This window comes from Drosophila montana, unplaced genomic scaffold, assembly GCF_035044405.1.
Source record: "Drosophila montana isolate Dmon_TW-CO22-7 unplaced genomic scaffold, ASM3504440v1 contig_3200_1, whole genome shotgun sequence".
NCBI lineage: Eukaryota > Metazoa > Arthropoda > Insecta > Diptera > Drosophilidae > Drosophila > Drosophila montana.
The window spans coordinates 4,832,760-4,850,381 of NW_026998080.1; the positions used below are offsets into that span (position 1 = coordinate 4,832,760).

At 42.2% G+C, this 17,622-nt stretch overlaps 2 protein-coding genes across 8 annotated transcripts; one reads left to right on the forward strand and one right to left on the reverse strand.

Annotated features, from left to right (window-relative positions):
* Positions 1 to 204: 204 nt before the first annotated feature.
* On the reverse strand, positions 205 to 3,128 carry Plekhm1 (Pleckstrin homology and RUN domain containing M1). Its single transcript, XM_064686390.1, has 6 exons — positions 2,925 to 3,128; positions 2,374 to 2,873; positions 1,638 to 2,318; positions 1,412 to 1,575; positions 822 to 1,344; positions 205 to 760 (listed from the first exon to the last, which is right to left on the reverse strand). Exons 1-6 carry the CDS (start codon positions 3,052 to 3,054, stop codon positions 617 to 619), a joined length of 2,142 nt encoding a protein of 713 aa, XP_064542460.1. The 5' UTR covers positions 3,055 to 3,128; the 3' UTR covers positions 205 to 616.
* Positions 3,129 to 6,512: 3,384 nt separating this feature from the next.
* Positions 6,513 to 16,307, forward strand: flap (flapper). Of its 7 annotated transcripts, none has more exons than XM_064686651.1 (4): positions 6,513 to 7,135; positions 12,662 to 14,968; positions 15,314 to 15,505; positions 15,563 to 16,307. In XM_064686651.1, the coding sequence occupies exons 1-4, from the start codon at positions 7,021 to 7,023 to the stop codon at positions 16,063 to 16,065; spliced, it is 3,117 nt and encodes a 1,038-aa protein (XP_064542721.1). In that variant the 5' UTR covers positions 6,513 to 7,020; the 3' UTR covers positions 16,066 to 16,307. The 7 variants fall into 7 exon arrangements, with proteins under 7 accessions (XP_064542721.1, XP_064542722.1, XP_064542725.1 ...); XM_064686652.1 differs by having other exon boundaries at positions 12,662 to 13,048; positions 13,484 to 15,505; XM_064686655.1 differs by having other exon boundaries at positions 12,662 to 13,048; positions 14,753 to 15,505.
* Positions 16,308 to 17,622: the final 1,315 nt, after the last annotated feature.

Here is a 17,622-nt window from a genome sequence, read left to right on the forward strand (position 1 = left end):
TTGGAGGGATAAACTAAAGGCTTCTAATTGAATTGTTGGGGTCATGAAAGAATGGGAAAAACATCTGCTATAATTATATACGAGAAAACAAAGGAACATGTTTGTAGAGTCAATACGAAAAACTGAGAAGCTAAATTTGATTGTTTTATTTGTTACTTGTTCTATTTATTGTATCATAAGATCAACAGTAACCCGTTCACCGTGTATTTGGTCTCAAACGTGTCGAGAACTATAACATTTATTTATTTTAGCATATACAGCGTGTTACAAAGTAGCAGATACTCTAACCTGTTGAGAATTACATACGCCTGCCAGCCAATATAGCATTTGATGTAAGCATTATATCGCGTTTGGTAGCTTAATCTCAAAATGTAGTTATTGAGTTAAATGCGGATTTTCTTGATTTTCTTATATAATAACAACAAGCGCGTATTTACATATGTATGGGCTAGAGTGTAGTTAAAATAATATCGTTTTTGCTAGCATTGCAACAGGCAAAAGCCAACCAAACTATAACAATAATAGGCTTCATTATACTTTAAATACAAATGAATATATATATATATTTGGGGACGATGAGCAATCGCGTGTTGAAGCTTACAAACTAAGTGGCTGCCTATGAAGTTTTATGCTTGAGCTTTAAATCCTGCACCGCCTCCTGCAAAGGCTGATCCTCGCGTTTACGTCGACGCTCACACTTAGGACATGGCTGGTGTTCGTTCAGGCATTCGGCGTGGAAAACAGCACCGCACGAAACGCACTGCGTATACATCGAGAGAAAATGATAAGAATATATTACAATGTCTCTGCGGTTAACTCACCCTAAATGTGGTTGCAATGTGGAACGGATAGAGCACTCGCGGACTCTGACAGATTTCACAGATGAAACCCTTCAGGTGGCATAGTCTGCACTTGAGTACATGCGCCTCGCCCAGTTTGAAGGCCTTTTGCAGCTGCTGGCAAAGCGCTCCTCGTTGTATTAATGCCAAATCCGCTATGGAGTACTGGTGAATATGTTCATATAGGTACGCCCGGCCGCAGAAATGATTTTGCAGCAACTCAATGCTAGCCGGCGCACAGGTGTAAAGATAGGCACGTATGAAATTCAAGCGAATGCGGAGTGACTGCAGTTCGGCCATGGCATCAGATGCGAAGTAAATGCTGGGATTGAGTAGCTGCATGTCCAAAAACGGCTGGGACCGGTACTCCGCCAAAAATAACGCCGCGTGCTTGCTCACGCTGTACTTGCGAAAATCCCAGTTGTAGATGATGCGTGCCGGAATGAGTTGAGCCTCCGAGTCCATGCAGGTGTTGCAATAGTAACTGCCACTAAAGGCACAAACTCTGCGCGAGGAGATTGAACAGAATAGATTAACATTAGGCTCAACTTATTGGCCCAGCATTTACGCACTGAAAGTTACTGTCGCCAATACCCAAAGGATACTGACAGCTCTTGCACAGAAAGCCCTGCGCATTGAGTCCCGGCTCGCGGGGCAACTGACATAGTTGGGAAACCATTTGCTTAAGCTCGGCCATGTCAAAGTTGGAATGGATCAGCTCAAATTCCGAATTGGTCTGCCAGTAGATAAATATGTAACTGCTTTGATAACTTTAATCACAACTAGACAATAGCTTACGTCAAGGGAATGCAGGTCGCTCATGTCATCTGTAACGACCGGTTCAGACTCGCGTTGCTGTTGTAGTTGTGCCACATTCAACGTTGAGGCGCTGGCGCAGAACTTTTGCCAGATCTGCGACCAGCCAGCACCGTCCTCGCGGTTGCTCTCGTGCTTTCGGAGCAGTGCATTGTAGCTGCAGCGATCCGTGGTAGGCGAGCGCAGGCTTGTGGCGCTGCTCATGCTGACAGAGCGCTGAAAAAATCGTGTTACAGACTCTTCTGTCGGTGAGTGGGCATCTAGATCAGCGGACCAAGAGGTCTGCATTAGATTCGTCAAAGAATTGCTGCCCTGCGGCAACTCAGCGAAAGACTCGTCGATGTGGCGCATGGAACGCTTTCGGACTCGCTGAGTACCACTGGCTTCGGGCTCAGCCTCAGTTGCGGCTATATCTGCGTCCTTTGTCTCTTCCAACGTGGGCGATCGCTCTTCCTTAATAATATCCATCTCGTCGACTTTTTGCATAAACAAATCCAGAATCTCTTGTTGGTTCAGATCTGGATTCCCAAAGTGGCCCCCTCGACTGAATGGACTGTTAGAAATCGACTCCGAGAAGAGCTCATTGGTGTGAAGTGGCTGCGGTGTAGGAATAGCCACAATTTCCGTAGCCAACGAACTGACCACATCCACGCCGCTGCTAATCTATAAAAAATACATCATTAGGCGGTGGTCTAATTTCCATTTGTGTAATACGCACCGGACAGGATTTGAGCGCCGGCGTCCACAGATCAGACAGCTGCAGCGCATAATCAGGCCATTGATTCAACAGACTTGAGTTGGCGGGCAAATCGAATGACACATATGCCTCCAGGCTCTCCATAATCTTTGCCGCTGTTTCCAAGCCTTCGCTATCCTTAAGCAGCGCATCCTTTTTATAGTACGGCCGTAACGCCGACCCATTCTTGCGCATGTTGTTCAAATATGCAGAGAAGACTGAGTCGTTGAGCGACTGCCGTACCCAGGCCCGGCACTGGCCAATCTCGGAGGTAATCTGACTTAGGCATTGAATTTGCTCGATCACCTGCTTGTGCATGAACACCATAGCCGGCGACCAGAAGCTCGGCTCCGGCCGCCGTTCCACATCGCCAGCAATAACATTGATGGTGGCCCATAGAAACGAGTCCTTCAAGCCGTGCAGGAACAAGGCTTCTAATGTAGTGCACAAGGCGCTCGTCTGTTCACACAGGCCCAGCACCTCTGTAAGAGTTTTTAATGAGTCATTGTCTTTCAATTGAATTTGGGACTTACCCAATCCTTTTTGCTTCACTTCAAATTCGATTTCTCTTGCATTTTCGTTCAGTGTGTTTATCAACGCTTCTTTGACGACATTCTCGCGTTTTGTCGAAAAATTGCTCAGACTGCGAAAGAGGGCGCTCATTTGTTATTGTTGTGCTTCAGTTTAATATTTTCCTTTTCTATATTTTTTGTTTAGAGACAAGACAACTGCAGCTGTTTTGCAGGGTTGTTCACACTTATTAAATCAGTTAGTAATTGATTCCCCTGAATTTCTGAGCTGGATCATGCAATCGAACTAAAGGTGAACAATCGGTTCATGTTATCGGCAGTTGGGATTTTATCACGTTAACAGAGTAGCCGTTTAACCGATTTTAACGGGTATTCAAATATGTAAGGTATGTCTTGCAATAGAATAATATAGGAATATAAACAAAAATTGCTTACGACATAAACCATGTATGCAGTATTAAATTTTCGTTTGAATTGCGCGTTTCAAAACCAGTTCTTTTTGTTCTTGGCTTTCTTTCTATGTGGGAATGTGCGATTATGAGAAAACAAAAAACCCACGCAAATTAACAACCACAAATTCCGCGCGCTCGAAAACAAGACAACGTTTAATGACTTTTGATGCCTTGGGGGTTTTGATTCAACGACCCAGCGCCATTCATCTCATTTATGACTCAACCGGCCAAGGAATTTCTATTCAGCTTCACCAATAAATTGTAATCGGGCAACTTAAATATCAGTTGTAAATGTAAATGATTTTTTTGTTGTCTTTCTGTTTGCGAGCCTCAATCCCGACTTGTCCAAAGGCTGTCAGCTAGTTGCCACTTGATATTAAGCCGAAATTCGTGTTAAGGTCAGGGTGACCAACAAAGCTTATGCTGTCATTGTTGATGTTGTTGCTGTTGTTGTTGTTGTTGTTGTTGTTTTAACGCATTTTTCAATATTTTTGCAATAAAATTGTATGGCTATAGATATCGTACAGAAGATGCGCTCCAACTGGTTCAGCAGCACTCAAAACTGGTCTCTCATATGACTTCGAGTTGTTTTTTGTTTTTTTTGTCTGTTTTTCACTTTTGATGTTTTTCGAAACAATTTTCGTGTGGGCCGAGCATGCAGTCGACAATTGCACTTATTGAATACCCGAAACGGGTAACGAAATTATTTTACTCAGCTCAAATTGATGACAAAAACCATTTTTAAAGATATTTTTCGAATTTGCGAATACCATAAAAACATATTTGGCATTTATTTTGAACGGAAACGCAAACTTGATGAAGCTGTCAGTTTAATTAATGTGTTTCTTGGCGGGGCGGGCGATCCAACTGTGAAACTGATTTATTTGCATAAACACAAGCGTTGAATGTTTGTGAAATTAATGATTATAACAATTAATAAAAAAAAGGCGCAGGTGAAGGGTCGCCAACAATTTTCAATTTTCGGATTACGCATGCGCAGCGTCAACGTCAACGTCAACTTCAACGTTTCATTTCCCAACTGAGAGCCACCGACTAAGCGGTCTCTGGCTCTATTAAAGTAAATAATATATAGCGTGAATGCTGTCACTGCATTGTTGTTTGTTATTGTTGCTGTCGCTGTTGTTGTTGTTGTTGTTGTTGCTGGTGACTTGGCTCTTTTGCGGCGACTCCACTCAGAGTTCGACTTGGGGCTGCCATCGGCATCTGTTTGGGCCGTGGGCCATTGTTATAAGTAGGAAAGAAAAAAAATAAAAGCGAGTAACAAAATTTATAAAAACGTTTGTTTTCGTAATACAATTTTGATTACTTCTTTGACGCCGCAGAGCCTCTGCGGCTCGGCTCGTCCCATTGATGGCTTTGTTTGCCTCTGGAGCTCAGTTTTGATTTATTGTCGGCGGGCGCACAGCAACAACAACAACAAACAGCAACAATAACAAAAGCGCGGTAGCAACACGGGCCAAAATGGGCGCCTTTTCGAGCTGTGTCCATTTGGTAATCTCGTTGCTGTAATTGTAACAATAATAATGATAATGCCGAGCTAGCCGTGATTCCTAATGCCCATGCTCATTATGAGTCTGCATAGGAAGCGCAGTCGCAGTTGAGCCCGAAGTCGTAATACCAAATGCCGGCGAAATTCCAATGCGGAACCAGACATAATTTCTTTGGGGCATTAGGTTGAAAAGCCAGAGAAAATCGGCCTGGACCTTGCCTGGCAATTATGAACTAGAGACACATGAGTAACTCAAGTCTCCAACAGTCTCCAGTCGGACAGTCTCCAAAATGTGCATATTCACGGAATTGTGCAATCGAATCGAAGAAGACTCCTCTGAAGAGATCAATGATCAACCAGAAGGATTGCACAACTCGATGTGATCTAATATAAGCAGCTGACTCAACCCAGAAAATGCCGAATTAATGCAATTGATGACTAAAGCCATCAACTGGTATAAGAATTAAATTTGCCTCACAAAAGAGCTGCCGCTCATAAAAAGACGAGTTTAATGATTCGTTGTTCGATGCTGAAAGCGAAAGCCGCCAAAAACGATCTGTCAAAGAACAGGATCTATTCTATGTATGTATATGGTATAGGTAGATATATGCATGTATTTTAAAATATGTATTTGACTGGCATAAATTATGCATTGTTAGCGAGTTGAGTGTGACGTGCCCTGACAGATGATACATAGACAAAGTTAAGCTCAGTCTCAATAACCAAACCGGCCTGTCTAAATAAACAAACAATAAAGAAACAAATGCTTCTAGCATTAACACATTCATTTTCATTTATAATTTGCATAATATTTATAAATATGTGTGTATATGCAAAAGTGTTGAAACGTGTGCGCGATTGGAAACAGTCGCCGATGTCAATAACAGAATGTTAAGCACATGTTAGGCGAATGTTAGATTTGACCTTGAGCGACATTGGCAATGCATCACTGGCTCGTACCGGGTATGCAAATACATACATACATATGTATGTCTAATAAGCTTAAGGCAATTACAGCAATTAATTTCCACTATTTCCCGTTTTTCAAGTGCAATGCAAATGTGACAATAGATTCGGGCTTTAGGCTTAGATGGACGCCTACACACATGCTCGTACATACACATGTATGCATGTACCTATGCTAATAGAATAATGTTAAAAATATCCTAAATAAGAACGAAAGCGAGAGTGGCAAAAGCAACACTGTTAATATTGCTGTTTGCTATTCAGCTTCAATTTGCTCGGGAAATTTGTTTAATATGTATGTATGTACATATTTGTTTTGACGTCGTCGCGTTTGATCTCTGCTGCTGCTGAATAAGAGATGTACATTGGGTCAATAGTCAATGGAATCGGGCTTACAGTTGAAAGTGCATTTCAGGCCACCGCAAATATTAATGTGTAAAATTGGCAATACATTTAATTAAAAATATTTATTTTCAATTTGAATGAAATAGTACATATATTTTTGCTAGAGGTAAAAATAGTTCTCTATCAAGCTAACTTCCAGCAATAGAGTCTTTGGCATTGTTTTTCGGCTAACTTAAATCGAATGTGAACCACTGTGCGCCGTCAGCGTCAACTTTAAGCCCATGCATAAGCCAAGCTTCATTCGTTGCCTCTGACGGCAGCAGAGTTTATTAAAAGCGCAGAACTCGTGAGCTACGGACGTGTTTCTGCTACGCTCGAGCGCCTCGCTCGTCTAATCTTCTGCTGTCTTCGTCTTCGTCTCCGTTACAGTCTCCGGCGCATCTCTCTCGCAGTGACTGCGAGTCGTGAAATCGTGTCACAATTGATTGAATTTTGTGTGCAAGTCGCAACAGCGAAAATAAATACGGGAAAAAATTAATATTACATATTATTTGTATTTGGCAATAAGGTATCTTGTGTGCACGCCGGTGCAGATTGCGTCGTCCGCGTCGTCGCGCTGCCGATTTTGTCATCCCTGACAGCATCATCTCGTACGGTTGGCTTTTGTTGGCATCATTGTTATTCTGCCTACGCGCTAATTATTCCTCGCGGCTTTTGGGCAATGCCCAATTCTAAAAATTCGGTTGCGTGACAAATTCGAACACCAAAAATCCTACAGCCACAACAACTACAAACATAGCCTAATTTCGAGTTGCCAAAACCGAAAATGCAAACGCGCAGTTTAAAGTCGGAGCAGCGCAGTCGCGCAGGCGCCGGTGTAACCGTTACGCTGCTGCTAGCTCTGGCGCTACTGAAGATCGACGCCGCAGCTGGAAGGCCTGGTATACACACATACATGAACAGCATATTCCATTTCGATCCGATGGATTACGATTTTGATACCGTTTCGTATTCGAATTCGTAACCAATTCGCATAGCCATACGATATTTAATTAGTGTTTGCTTGTAATTTCCTTTTCGTCTTTCTGTGTCGTGTTGCTTTCTTCAAATATGTCTTTATACGCATGTTATTTCCACCTTTTGGATTTTAATTGATTTATTGATTTAATGAAATTTCAAATATCGATACGGCTTAAAATTTATAATTTCTTATTTATTTATTTATTTTTTGTGTTGACTTGAGTAATTCAAATATGTGCAGTAAAGATGTAAATTTTCCATTATGAAATTATTCGGTTTTTATATTGTTTTTTAAAAATACTGAAATGAATATTTCGAATATACATATATTAATCATGCCTAGATCACTTTCAAAAGTTGATGGAAATTGTTTTTAATGCACATACTTTTTTAAAAATAGTGCAAAATAATTGTTTAGATTTGTAATCAACTGTCCACCCGTTTTTTTGTTATACATAAGCCTAGTTCTATTTTAAGCCTTAACTAACTTTTACTCGTTTCAAATAAGTGTAAATAACAGTTTATTGTTGTCCTTTGAGTCTCTATTGGAACTGTCCCCTTAATTATCATCCAATTGTTACTAATTCCCAGCACAAGCACACTCACCTAACAAACTAGTATAATCAAGCATCTTCTTCTCAACTTGCATACATGGGTATTACATGTTTCATAAGCATCCAAACATTATATGGGAGCTTCACTCATGACCCAAAGAGTTCCTAATAACTCCTAATAATTAGCCAATTATTTGTTAATTGTTGTCCCTGCATGTTGTGGGAACTCATCGGGGACACATCTTCACGGATCTTCATCCCACGCTTGAGGCTGCGGTCAAGAGCCTTAAATTAGCTGACAAATGAAACTCGACACTGATTCGCTTTTTTCTGTTTGTTTAAAGCAAAATCAAGTAGCTTGAAAAAAAATAAACAACTCCGTGCAATGGCGACAAAAACGTCCCATAAGGCGACTAGGGGTAAACGAAACTCGAGATGAAGCACAAGAAGCCGCCGGCTGCAAACGAGCCCCAGACAATAACAAAAAACAAAACCCAAAAAAACAACAAATCTTATGCAAGTGCCACATGACGTGACTGGCAAGGCTTCGGCTTCGGCTTCGGATTGGGTTTGGGTTTGGGTTTCCAGCCAGCTGGCTGGGCCAGAGGGCGTCCGAGTGCGACCTCTGGGATGCGTACTTCTTTAAGTGCAGCTTCCACAGCAGCTTTAAAGGCCGTTCATCTTGTGCCTCTGGGGCGACGCAGCCAGTCCATAAATTGTTATGACAATTTGTTAAGCTTGCTGGCAGCTACACTGACATCTTTTCTGTATTTCATTTTGGGTCATGGAGCCCAACAAAAAAAGAGGTTAATTGCATTTTAGACGGAACGTTTTGTAAGACAACATCTGAAAGATATTTGGGAGTTTTAGCCAAATGTGTTAAGTATAAGCTGATTAATCAACTTGAAAGCTTATTAGCGTCAAAATGTATCTTTAACAGATCAGTTCGTGCTCGCAGAACAACTGACTAATCCGATTCTGATTAGTATTCTGACAACTGTGCAAAATCCTTGAGCCGGGATTAATGTGGATCTGCCTCGATTTTAACAATCGACTGAACAATTCGCTAATTGTTTTACCATTTCGCACAAAAGGCTATTTGGCCAGATACTTGAATGGCCAATTGAAATGCCGTCGTTTCACGCTCTATTGTCGCACAATAGTTATAATCAATTTTGTTGCTGCCAATTTTTAAATGGCCTTTTCTCCATTCGCTCCTATTCACACGACTTGTCGACAATATATGTATTTTTGGGCGATTCGTTTAAGATGCCTGTACGTGATAATTAACAAATTCGCACGGATTTTATTGGCTCGCTTTTGCTGCTGCTGTTGTTGTTGTTTTTGTTGTTGTGCACAATTAGGGGGTCCCATAATGAAACTTTGGCTTATTTTCGTTTATTGTGATTTATGCTCAAGCTTTTGTTATTTCACTAAATTTTATATAAGCCGCTGCGGAATTCAGCGCAGCCTGAAAATTTCATAATTACTTAATAGCCGAGCCGAACAAAGCGCAGATAGGTATATAGATATATAGATATATATTGTTGCTGCGACGTATCTGAGAGACTTTCTCAGCTCACTAATGGCTTTTCATTTATTGAGATAAATAAGTGCAAATTATACCATATTAAGTCGAGGATTGCATTTGGGGGAAAACCGAATAAATGTTGAAAGCTTTGTATATCTTCAAAACTAGTTGTCGTTAGATCCGATCTTAAGTGAGTGCAACTACACTGAGAGAAAAACGGCGGGCTAATGACAAGACTTTCCGTTCCTGATTCTATACCAAGAAATTCGTAAAGTTTTGAGCCCGAATCGAATTAATTTAGTATGATTTAAGCTTGTGAGCTCTTGATTCAAGATTTTGTTAAGAAAATATTGGTCTTACTTTAAGATTCATTAAAACTTGATTCAATACTATTCCGTTCTTAAACTCAGCGTGAAAAACGTAACAAACCAAGCTTGATTCAAGTATTTTCGTACCGTAAAAGTTATACTTGAAATAAGAATTTCATGCTTGAATCAAGTATTACCGGACTTTTATGACCGGGTTTACTTCAGTACGAAATTCCTGATTTTTTCTCACTGTGTATAGATTCTAGATACTCAATGCAGGTTTTCCATAATTTTACTGTAACTGGAATATTTAGTAGATATTTATACCCGAGTTTGATTTATTTGCTTTTAGTTTCACTGATTATTATTGCTGACGTTTACCTCAAGTGCAGGTTTCCGTGAGACACGTTTGTTGTGGGAATTAATAATCAGATATATCATATAAACTAGCTGAAAATAAAGTTTTTACTTTTTGGCGCATGATCAGCATGATTTTCGTGTGGGCTGTGCGATATTCAACAGCTCAATAAGTCGATAACTCAAGGCAAAAGATGATCCAACGATCGCGGGATGAGATTAATAAAACGACAATATATTTTGCTTTTATAGTTTTAGCGAAGGCTGCCCAAGAGACAAAAACTTGTCAAAAATCAACCATCAAGCAAACAAACTGTAAAACTGGCAAGTGCAAAAAAATAAAATAAAACAACAGAAAAACACAATGATAAACTTGGAATTATCCCATTGTGTGTTTCTGTTGGTTTCGGTGGGTGCAGATGTCGTGAAGTCGCCAATCAATTAAAACTTAAATTAAAAATCATGTTCACATTACAAAAGCAAAATAAAAATAAAAATAAAAAGGCAAAAATGTTTAAACAAGTGAACATTAATTGGCACTGAACTTGACGGACAAACTAATTTCAACTAGTTTTTTGGGCGTGGAACGGATTTATTTTGAAATGCATGCTGGGAGGGAAGACAAATCGCGAGATCTTGACTTTTTCCCAATAGGAAACATAATACCGTCAAACGAGACAATGTCTCATTTTTCTCGAGAATTCTTTCTGGTAATTACATCAGATGAAATCTGATTAGCTTTTGCACATTTATTTCTACATTAACTTCGGGTTAAAAAACAACACTTTCCCAGCTTGTGTACGAGGCGTAACCAGCCGTATACAATAAAAGTCAAGTTAGATAAACTCATATCTGACATTTGTATCTGTAGACAATTCATATTTATGAGCTGCAGCTTTTGCAGCTCGTCAGATTGTTGGCTAATTTTAACGAGGCATTCGGAAGGTTCAGGGACTCGAAAACTTTTGATAAAAGCGAGAAGCATCATTTTCTCAGCTAAGCCTGATAAGCAGTCAGTATGTCAAAAAAAAAACAAAAAGCTTGATTATTTATTTTATTAACAATAGGAATACGAATCAGCTGACATAAATAAGATAGCAATGAATTTATATGCACATATGCTTAGAAGCCGGAACTTGGCTAGAATTTCTAGAACGCCTCACAGACTCTTGCGGCTCATCAGAAACTCTCCGTGCTGATCTCTGACTTTGTCTCTGTCTCTTTCTCTGTCGCGAACTGTGACTAACTACATATGGCAAAAGCCGCATTCTAAACGCTTTGCTTATAGAATTCCCCCCACATTCTAATTAAATTATTGTATAGATTTTAATACACAACAACTAACTTGATTCACACAGTGCTGTTTATTGGCATCTGATAAATATATTAATATATATATATGGGATATTTCTTTAGCATTGCTAAATAATGACAAATATTCAAGTCCAGTCCTCCAGTCAAGATTAGATAAAAAATGGTGTATATGTTAATTGTGCAAAAATATATTTTGTACCCAGACGCATGTCATTTACATTGCTATATATACGCACAGAAGCATAAATATAGGTACTAAATATATATAAATATATTTGATCTATCCAGAAAAGCCAAGTTCCGAATATGCCATTTACTAGCTTCTAGTTTGAGCAATGTTTATAGACATATATAATCATGTCATTTAGTTGAAGATTGAATCTAGTTTAAGTACTGATCAGTTTGATTTTGTATAACGCCAGAATACTCTCTGAATCAATTGAAGAGTCGCTGAGAACATTTAAAAGAAAAAACATATACATATTAACATTTAGCTAGTTAAAGTTAGTTCAATGTGGGCGCGGCGTTCGATGAATAATATTGAACTGATCAAGTTTTACTGGTTTTGCGTGTGAGTTCAAGAATATACATCCTCATGCCTAATATACATTTATGCATATGCGTCAGCTGCTATTTGTACCCAGTTATAAGGCCTTTTTCGTTCTAGGCCTTTTTTTTTAAATTACATATATTGTTAATGAAAAGCTACTCAGTTGAAGCTAAAATTAGAAATGGGCGGAGCAGCCATAAAACAATTCGAAATGGATGATATTAAGGTGCGTTGAGTAGACATTTTGCTTGAAGCTCATGCAAACAAAAGACTGAGGCAACGAACTTGATTGGCTGTCAATTAAACACTTGGCACACACACACACACACACACACACACAGACAAAGCAGCTCAGTGTAGCATTTACTTACCTGACCTGAACTGGCCTGAGCTCGTGTGTAAGTGTGTTATGTGTCAACTAAATAACAACAACAGCAGCAGCCGCAACAACCTGAACTGCAACGTGAGACAACAACAGCAACAACAACGACAACGACAGCGACACGAAATATATAGGCCATTTAAGCCAATGTCAATCAATCAGCGGCAATGGCAGCCAAATTGCCAAAGAGCCACCCACGGACTGCCACATCTGTCTCATCTCAGTCGCAGTCGCAGTCGCTTCTTCTGTTGCCAGCACTTTTGAACTCTTTGAAAAGTGCCAGCAAATTGCATATCTGCCATCTAGTTGCATTTACCATACCACATGACACACTCACATCAACAGCGTAAACATTAAACACATACACATACATGCATATATATGTACATATGTTAGTCGCAACCACAAGAACAACCACAAGAACAACCACAAATTTCCCCCTTCTCTGCAGATGTTCGGCAATCGCCATTTTCATTAGAATTGCAGCCGCCATTGCTTGAGGCAGCAGCAGAGGATGCTTTCCAAGCGGGCGGCGATCGGACCATTGATAGCTATGGCAATCCCATTGATGCACTGCGTCCGATCGACACGCCCGACGGCCGCAAGGTGGTCAGCGCCCAGGGCTTGCAATTCGAGATACCCACATATGCGTCGGGCATTACCGAGATACGAAAGCCTGCCGATGACCTGCTGCCACCGCACATTGGTGAGTTGACAACAACAACAACAACAACAACAACAGCAAAGGGTACAGCAGCAGATGGCAACGCCAGCGGTGCAACAACAGCAAAAGCAACAGCAACAACAACAAATGCAACATCATCAACATTGAGCAAAGGCATAAATCAAACACGCAACTCACAAGCGGCAATAGCAGGTGTCTTAGCACCTGGTAGCACTATTAGCACCACTAGCATAAGCTTCACAGCCACGCCCATGCCCACGCCCACATCCATATCCACGCCCACATCCAAACCCTCTTCACCTGTAGTAGAACTAACAAATGCACATTACGACCCCGATTCGAACCATGTCAAGCGCGAATCATCCGCACAGCAATATGTCATTGCACCGGCAAGTCCCAAACATGCACCACCCACCTTTACCCTGCTGACACTCAATCCACAGTTCATTCCCGCATTTGCACCCATTATTATAAGAACCCCAGCAACGTCCCAAGAGGCTAGCTCTAAAGAGAATAAAAAGAATTCTAAGCGCATTGATAGCATTGCCGGCACATACTCAACTCCAACTCCAACTCCTTCCCAACTAGATGCCATAGCGGTGGCGCTACCCACCTCGGACATCGACAGCACCGACAACAACACCTCATTAGCACCAGCACCAGCCACATCACTAACACCCCCAAAGCATGAATCATCAACTACCTCAGCGGATGTCTCTGTCGAAGTGGAACAGGCCCAGCTGATCCCATTGCCCCAGCAACAGCAGCAGCAGCAGCAGCAAGAGGAAAGTGCCCAGGCGCCTCAACTGGCCAGCGGCACCTTGCCCGACTACCTCCTGGAGCTGCAGCAGCAGGATAAGGATATTGCCGGACCTGTGCCTTGGACACCAGCGCCGAATGGTGCGCCCCTCAGTGTGATTGCCTGGGATCTGTTGCCGCCATTCGAAACGCCTCGAGAGCCACAAACCGAGCCACAAATCATCACCGAACAGCAGCCCACAAAGCATGTGCTGGGCGTGGAGCAGCCGGGCAGTCACAACATACGCGTCAGTCTGAGCAGCAGCCAAGGCCTGTCGCCGGTGGCACCCGCACCCCTGACGCCGGGCCAAGTGGCTTTTGTGACCGTGGAGCAGGATGGACCCGATCAGATTGGCACCAATGCACATATTGGAAGCACCACGCCACGCAACGGGTCACGATTTCCCAATCGTCATCGCGGCACGGTCCATTACAGCACAACCTCAACCACACAGAAGCCACGCAGTACCACCACAACCACCGCTGCAACCACCACAGCCATTCCATCCACAACACGAAGAGTGACCCCCCCAACAACAACAGCAACTACAACAACAACAACTACTCCCACTACTACCACAACACCACGCCCACACACGACACAAGTACCCAGCACGAGCACCACACCTGTGGATCCATCCACCTTCTATAAGCTGGACAATGAGGAGGCCTATGCCTACACATTGCCACCGTGGCTGCAAGAGGTAACCGATCCGGATCTGGATGTGGCCGTCACCTTTATAGTGCCCACCGACAATGATCAGTACAATCACAGCCTGGCCGTGGATCTAGAGCCGCCTTTCGAGCCGTTTGTAGACCTGCACAACCTTCAGCTGACACCACCGCCTCATGCGGAGCCAGCAAGCACGCGACCCACACAAGCACCAACAAGCACCTCCACAACGACAACCACAACAACAACGACGACTACAAGACGTCCGTTGGCCGTTGCACTACCAACAGCAGCGCGCACCACTAAAGCACCCATTCTGAAAGCACAAACAACCACTCAGCGACCACTTGAACAACCACAACTGATTTCAACCACAACCCAAACAGCGCCAGCGAAGACGAGCACGACGCCAGCGGCGCCTGTTGAGCCGAATCCTTTTAACTCGGCTACGTTGCCACCGTGGCTGCAAGATTTCGATTATCCTGATGTGGGTCCCGGCGTGCCCTATAATCCGGACAACTTTAAGGAGACGCCTGCCGCAGCAAGTGGCCAGAAACCGGGAGCTACCAAGCCCAATGACTTTCAGCCTCAGGGCTTTGCAGGTAGCCACATTAGATCTCAGTTAACAGAACCAACAACAACAACAACAACATCAACCACCTCAGCGCCAGCTGATACCGACTCCTCCGCTTTTCCATCCAAAGTCACGCTTCCGCTTCCAGCCATCAGCAGCAGCAGCCACAGCAGCAGCCACAACCCAGGTGGCCCTGAGTCAAACACTGTGGAGCCGCCGCTGGTGCTGATCCCGCCTGTCGCCAACAGCGACGAACCATCTCCATTTAGCAGTAGCAGTGGCAGTGGCAGTGGCAGTGGCAGCGATTCCAGCAGCCAACCGCCGCCTGCCTCAGCCCTCAACCCTACTACAAACTCATATCCGCATTTTACAGCACGCTTCGATTCGCCTGCTTCTGGCCAGGAAACGCAAAGCTCAACGCCTACGGCAGCGCCACAAGGAACAGCCGCTGCTGAGGAACAGTTCCCACCTTTCAATGGCAATGCGGCAGACAGTCCGAAGGTTGAGTACACCAAGAGCGACGAGGGCAAGGTCATAAGCACACCCGTTAACACGCTGCGCAAGGGTAAGTCTCCAACTGGAATGTTTTTTGAAGCCTTAACTAAACTGAATTCACTCGCAGATGCGCAAGATAACAACGTATTCCAAGCATCCACCGCCGCATCGCCGGCGGCGGCGGCCAGTAATACGGGCAAGTATACGGGCGGCTTTGGAGCCCCGGCTGGTCTATTGCGTCCACAAAGTGCCGCAAGGCCGGACATCTATGTCGCTGGCAATGAGCATGAGTTCAGCACCAATGTCAAGGCCAACAAGGTGCGTCCGGGTGATGTGCCCAATGCCAACGGCGGCCGCTATACGGGCGGCTTCGGTGCGCCCAGCGGCGTGCTCAGTCCCCAGAATGCGCCCAGACCCTTCCAGCAAACGCAACAGCCACAGCCACAGCCCCAGCCCCAGCCACAGGCCCAGCCACAGCAACAGCCCCAACTTCAGCCCCAACAGACGCAGCTGTCCAGTTCACAGCCCCAGCAGGTCGGTGCTGCTGCGAGCCATCATCAGAACCGCTTTGGAGGTCCCCCTGGCGTCCTTGTGCCGTTCGACAACGTGCAGCGTACCGGTGGGCAGTAAAAGGCAATTGGGCGTGGCCTCATCCATTGCATGAAACTACTGCAAGTACTTTAAATTATTTATAAAGCATGTATGTATGTTAAAGTTGAAGTTCTCGATGTATGAGTAGTTAAAACGAATACGAATTTTGTGTCGAAAAAAAACAATCATCATATGTTTATACATACGATAAAGGTATATATATCTATGTATATATCATGTAAAATGTTATTTACATAATAAACTTTAGAAATATAACATAATATTATTTTCTTTTGTTTTAAAGCAGAACTTCGACTATACGATGATCGTATCCACATAATGTGATAACTAATGTGTTGAAGGTTAAGAAATATCAAAAACTGAGAGACCAGACGGACTTTTAAAAGTTGTTTCGGCTGGTCACATTGATTATTAGCACTTAGCATTTGATTTGACGAGTCCAGAAGTTTGAGAATCTTCTTTATAATTCCCTTAAACGATTGTGTAGTATAGATATAGAGTAGAGTTTTGGAAGTTTAAATGCGTCTTGCAAACATGTCCAAGTTATTGCCAATCCCTTCTTGTCAACAGAATTACTTGGTTTATATCCGTTTTAGCTGCACCGATTGAGCCAGCTTAAGGTATCCCAAAGATAAATAAAAGTTACATTAAAAGATAGAGTCCTCAAAAAATTGGCAGGAAATTCAATCCTGGCATTCTTTAAAGATTGAATCGAGTCAACAAACTGCAAAAATATAAATTTATCAAAGGCACAGTTTTCAAATTCATAAACTTATTCCAAAATTTTAAACTTGCAAAACATGCGCATTATTGGAAGATCATCAAAAATCCATTAAACGTTGCATTGAATTTTATACGCACCTAAAGGCAAAAAACAGCATCACCGAAAGCGACTAAAAAAACAACAATGAATATGCGTGACTTTTAGTTTTTTTTATTATTAATTAATGTTTGTTAACGGAACGTTGACTTACATTGATTTCTTCAGTATATTTTGGGGTCTCTTAGCTAATGTCTACTTAAAGACACGTACGCATTTTGCTAATTATCTATAATAGTTTTTAATAGTACACAAATTTATTGTGCACTAAAAATATATACTATTTACCGAAAGCTTCAGAGCTGTAGAATTCTACAGATAGACTAGCTGGTATTTCCCAGCCTTGCCGGGTCAGAGCTTCTTGCTGTTCGTTTCGACTTACATGTTCCAACCATTTCCCGTCTGTGAAAAACTTAAATCTATCCGTAGAATTTAAAGTTTAAAATAATATTTTACTTATATATTTGACCTTAGATCGCTATTTCCTTAAGGCGAAATCGGTTTTCCATTTTGCATTTGCCAAAGTTATTTTTTCTTATTTTTGAATATTTAACAGCAGTGTTTTAAACGAACGCTAGGTGGCCCCATAAAAGCTCTAGGGTTTTTCCACGAACAGAGAAGCTTTCCGCAGTTTGAAAGCCACTTTATTTCAAAAGCTGTTTTATTAATTAATTTACAAACACTTATAGTCAAATATAAAGTTTATATATTATTAAATAAAATCACTCATTTGACAGATCATTTAAACTTGATCA

Coding starts and splice junctions, on each gene's coding strand:
- Plekhm1 (XM_064686390.1), bottom strand. CDS start 3,054: ATGAGCGCCCTCTTTCGCAGTCTGAGCAATTTTTCGACAAAACGCGAG. Junction 1,576..1,637: donor GCGACCTGCATTCCCTTGAC/GTAAGCTATTGT, acceptor ATCTACTGGCAG/ACCAATTCGGAATTTGAGCT. Junction 1,345..1,411: donor ATTGGCGACAGTAACTTTCA/GTGCGTAAATGC, acceptor CTCCTCGCGCAG/AGTTTGTGCCTTTAGTGGCA.
- flap (XM_064686649.1), top strand. CDS start 7,021: ATGCAAACGCGCAGTTTAAAGTCGGAGCAGCGCAGTCGCGCAGGCGCC. Junction 7,136..12,661: donor CGCCGCAGCTGGAAGGCCTG/GTATACACACAT, acceptor CCTTCTCTGCAG/ATGTTCGGCAATCGCCATTT. Junction 15,506..15,562: donor CGTTAACACGCTGCGCAAGG/GTAAGTCTCCAA, acceptor ATTCACTCGCAG/ATGCGCAAGATAACAACGTA.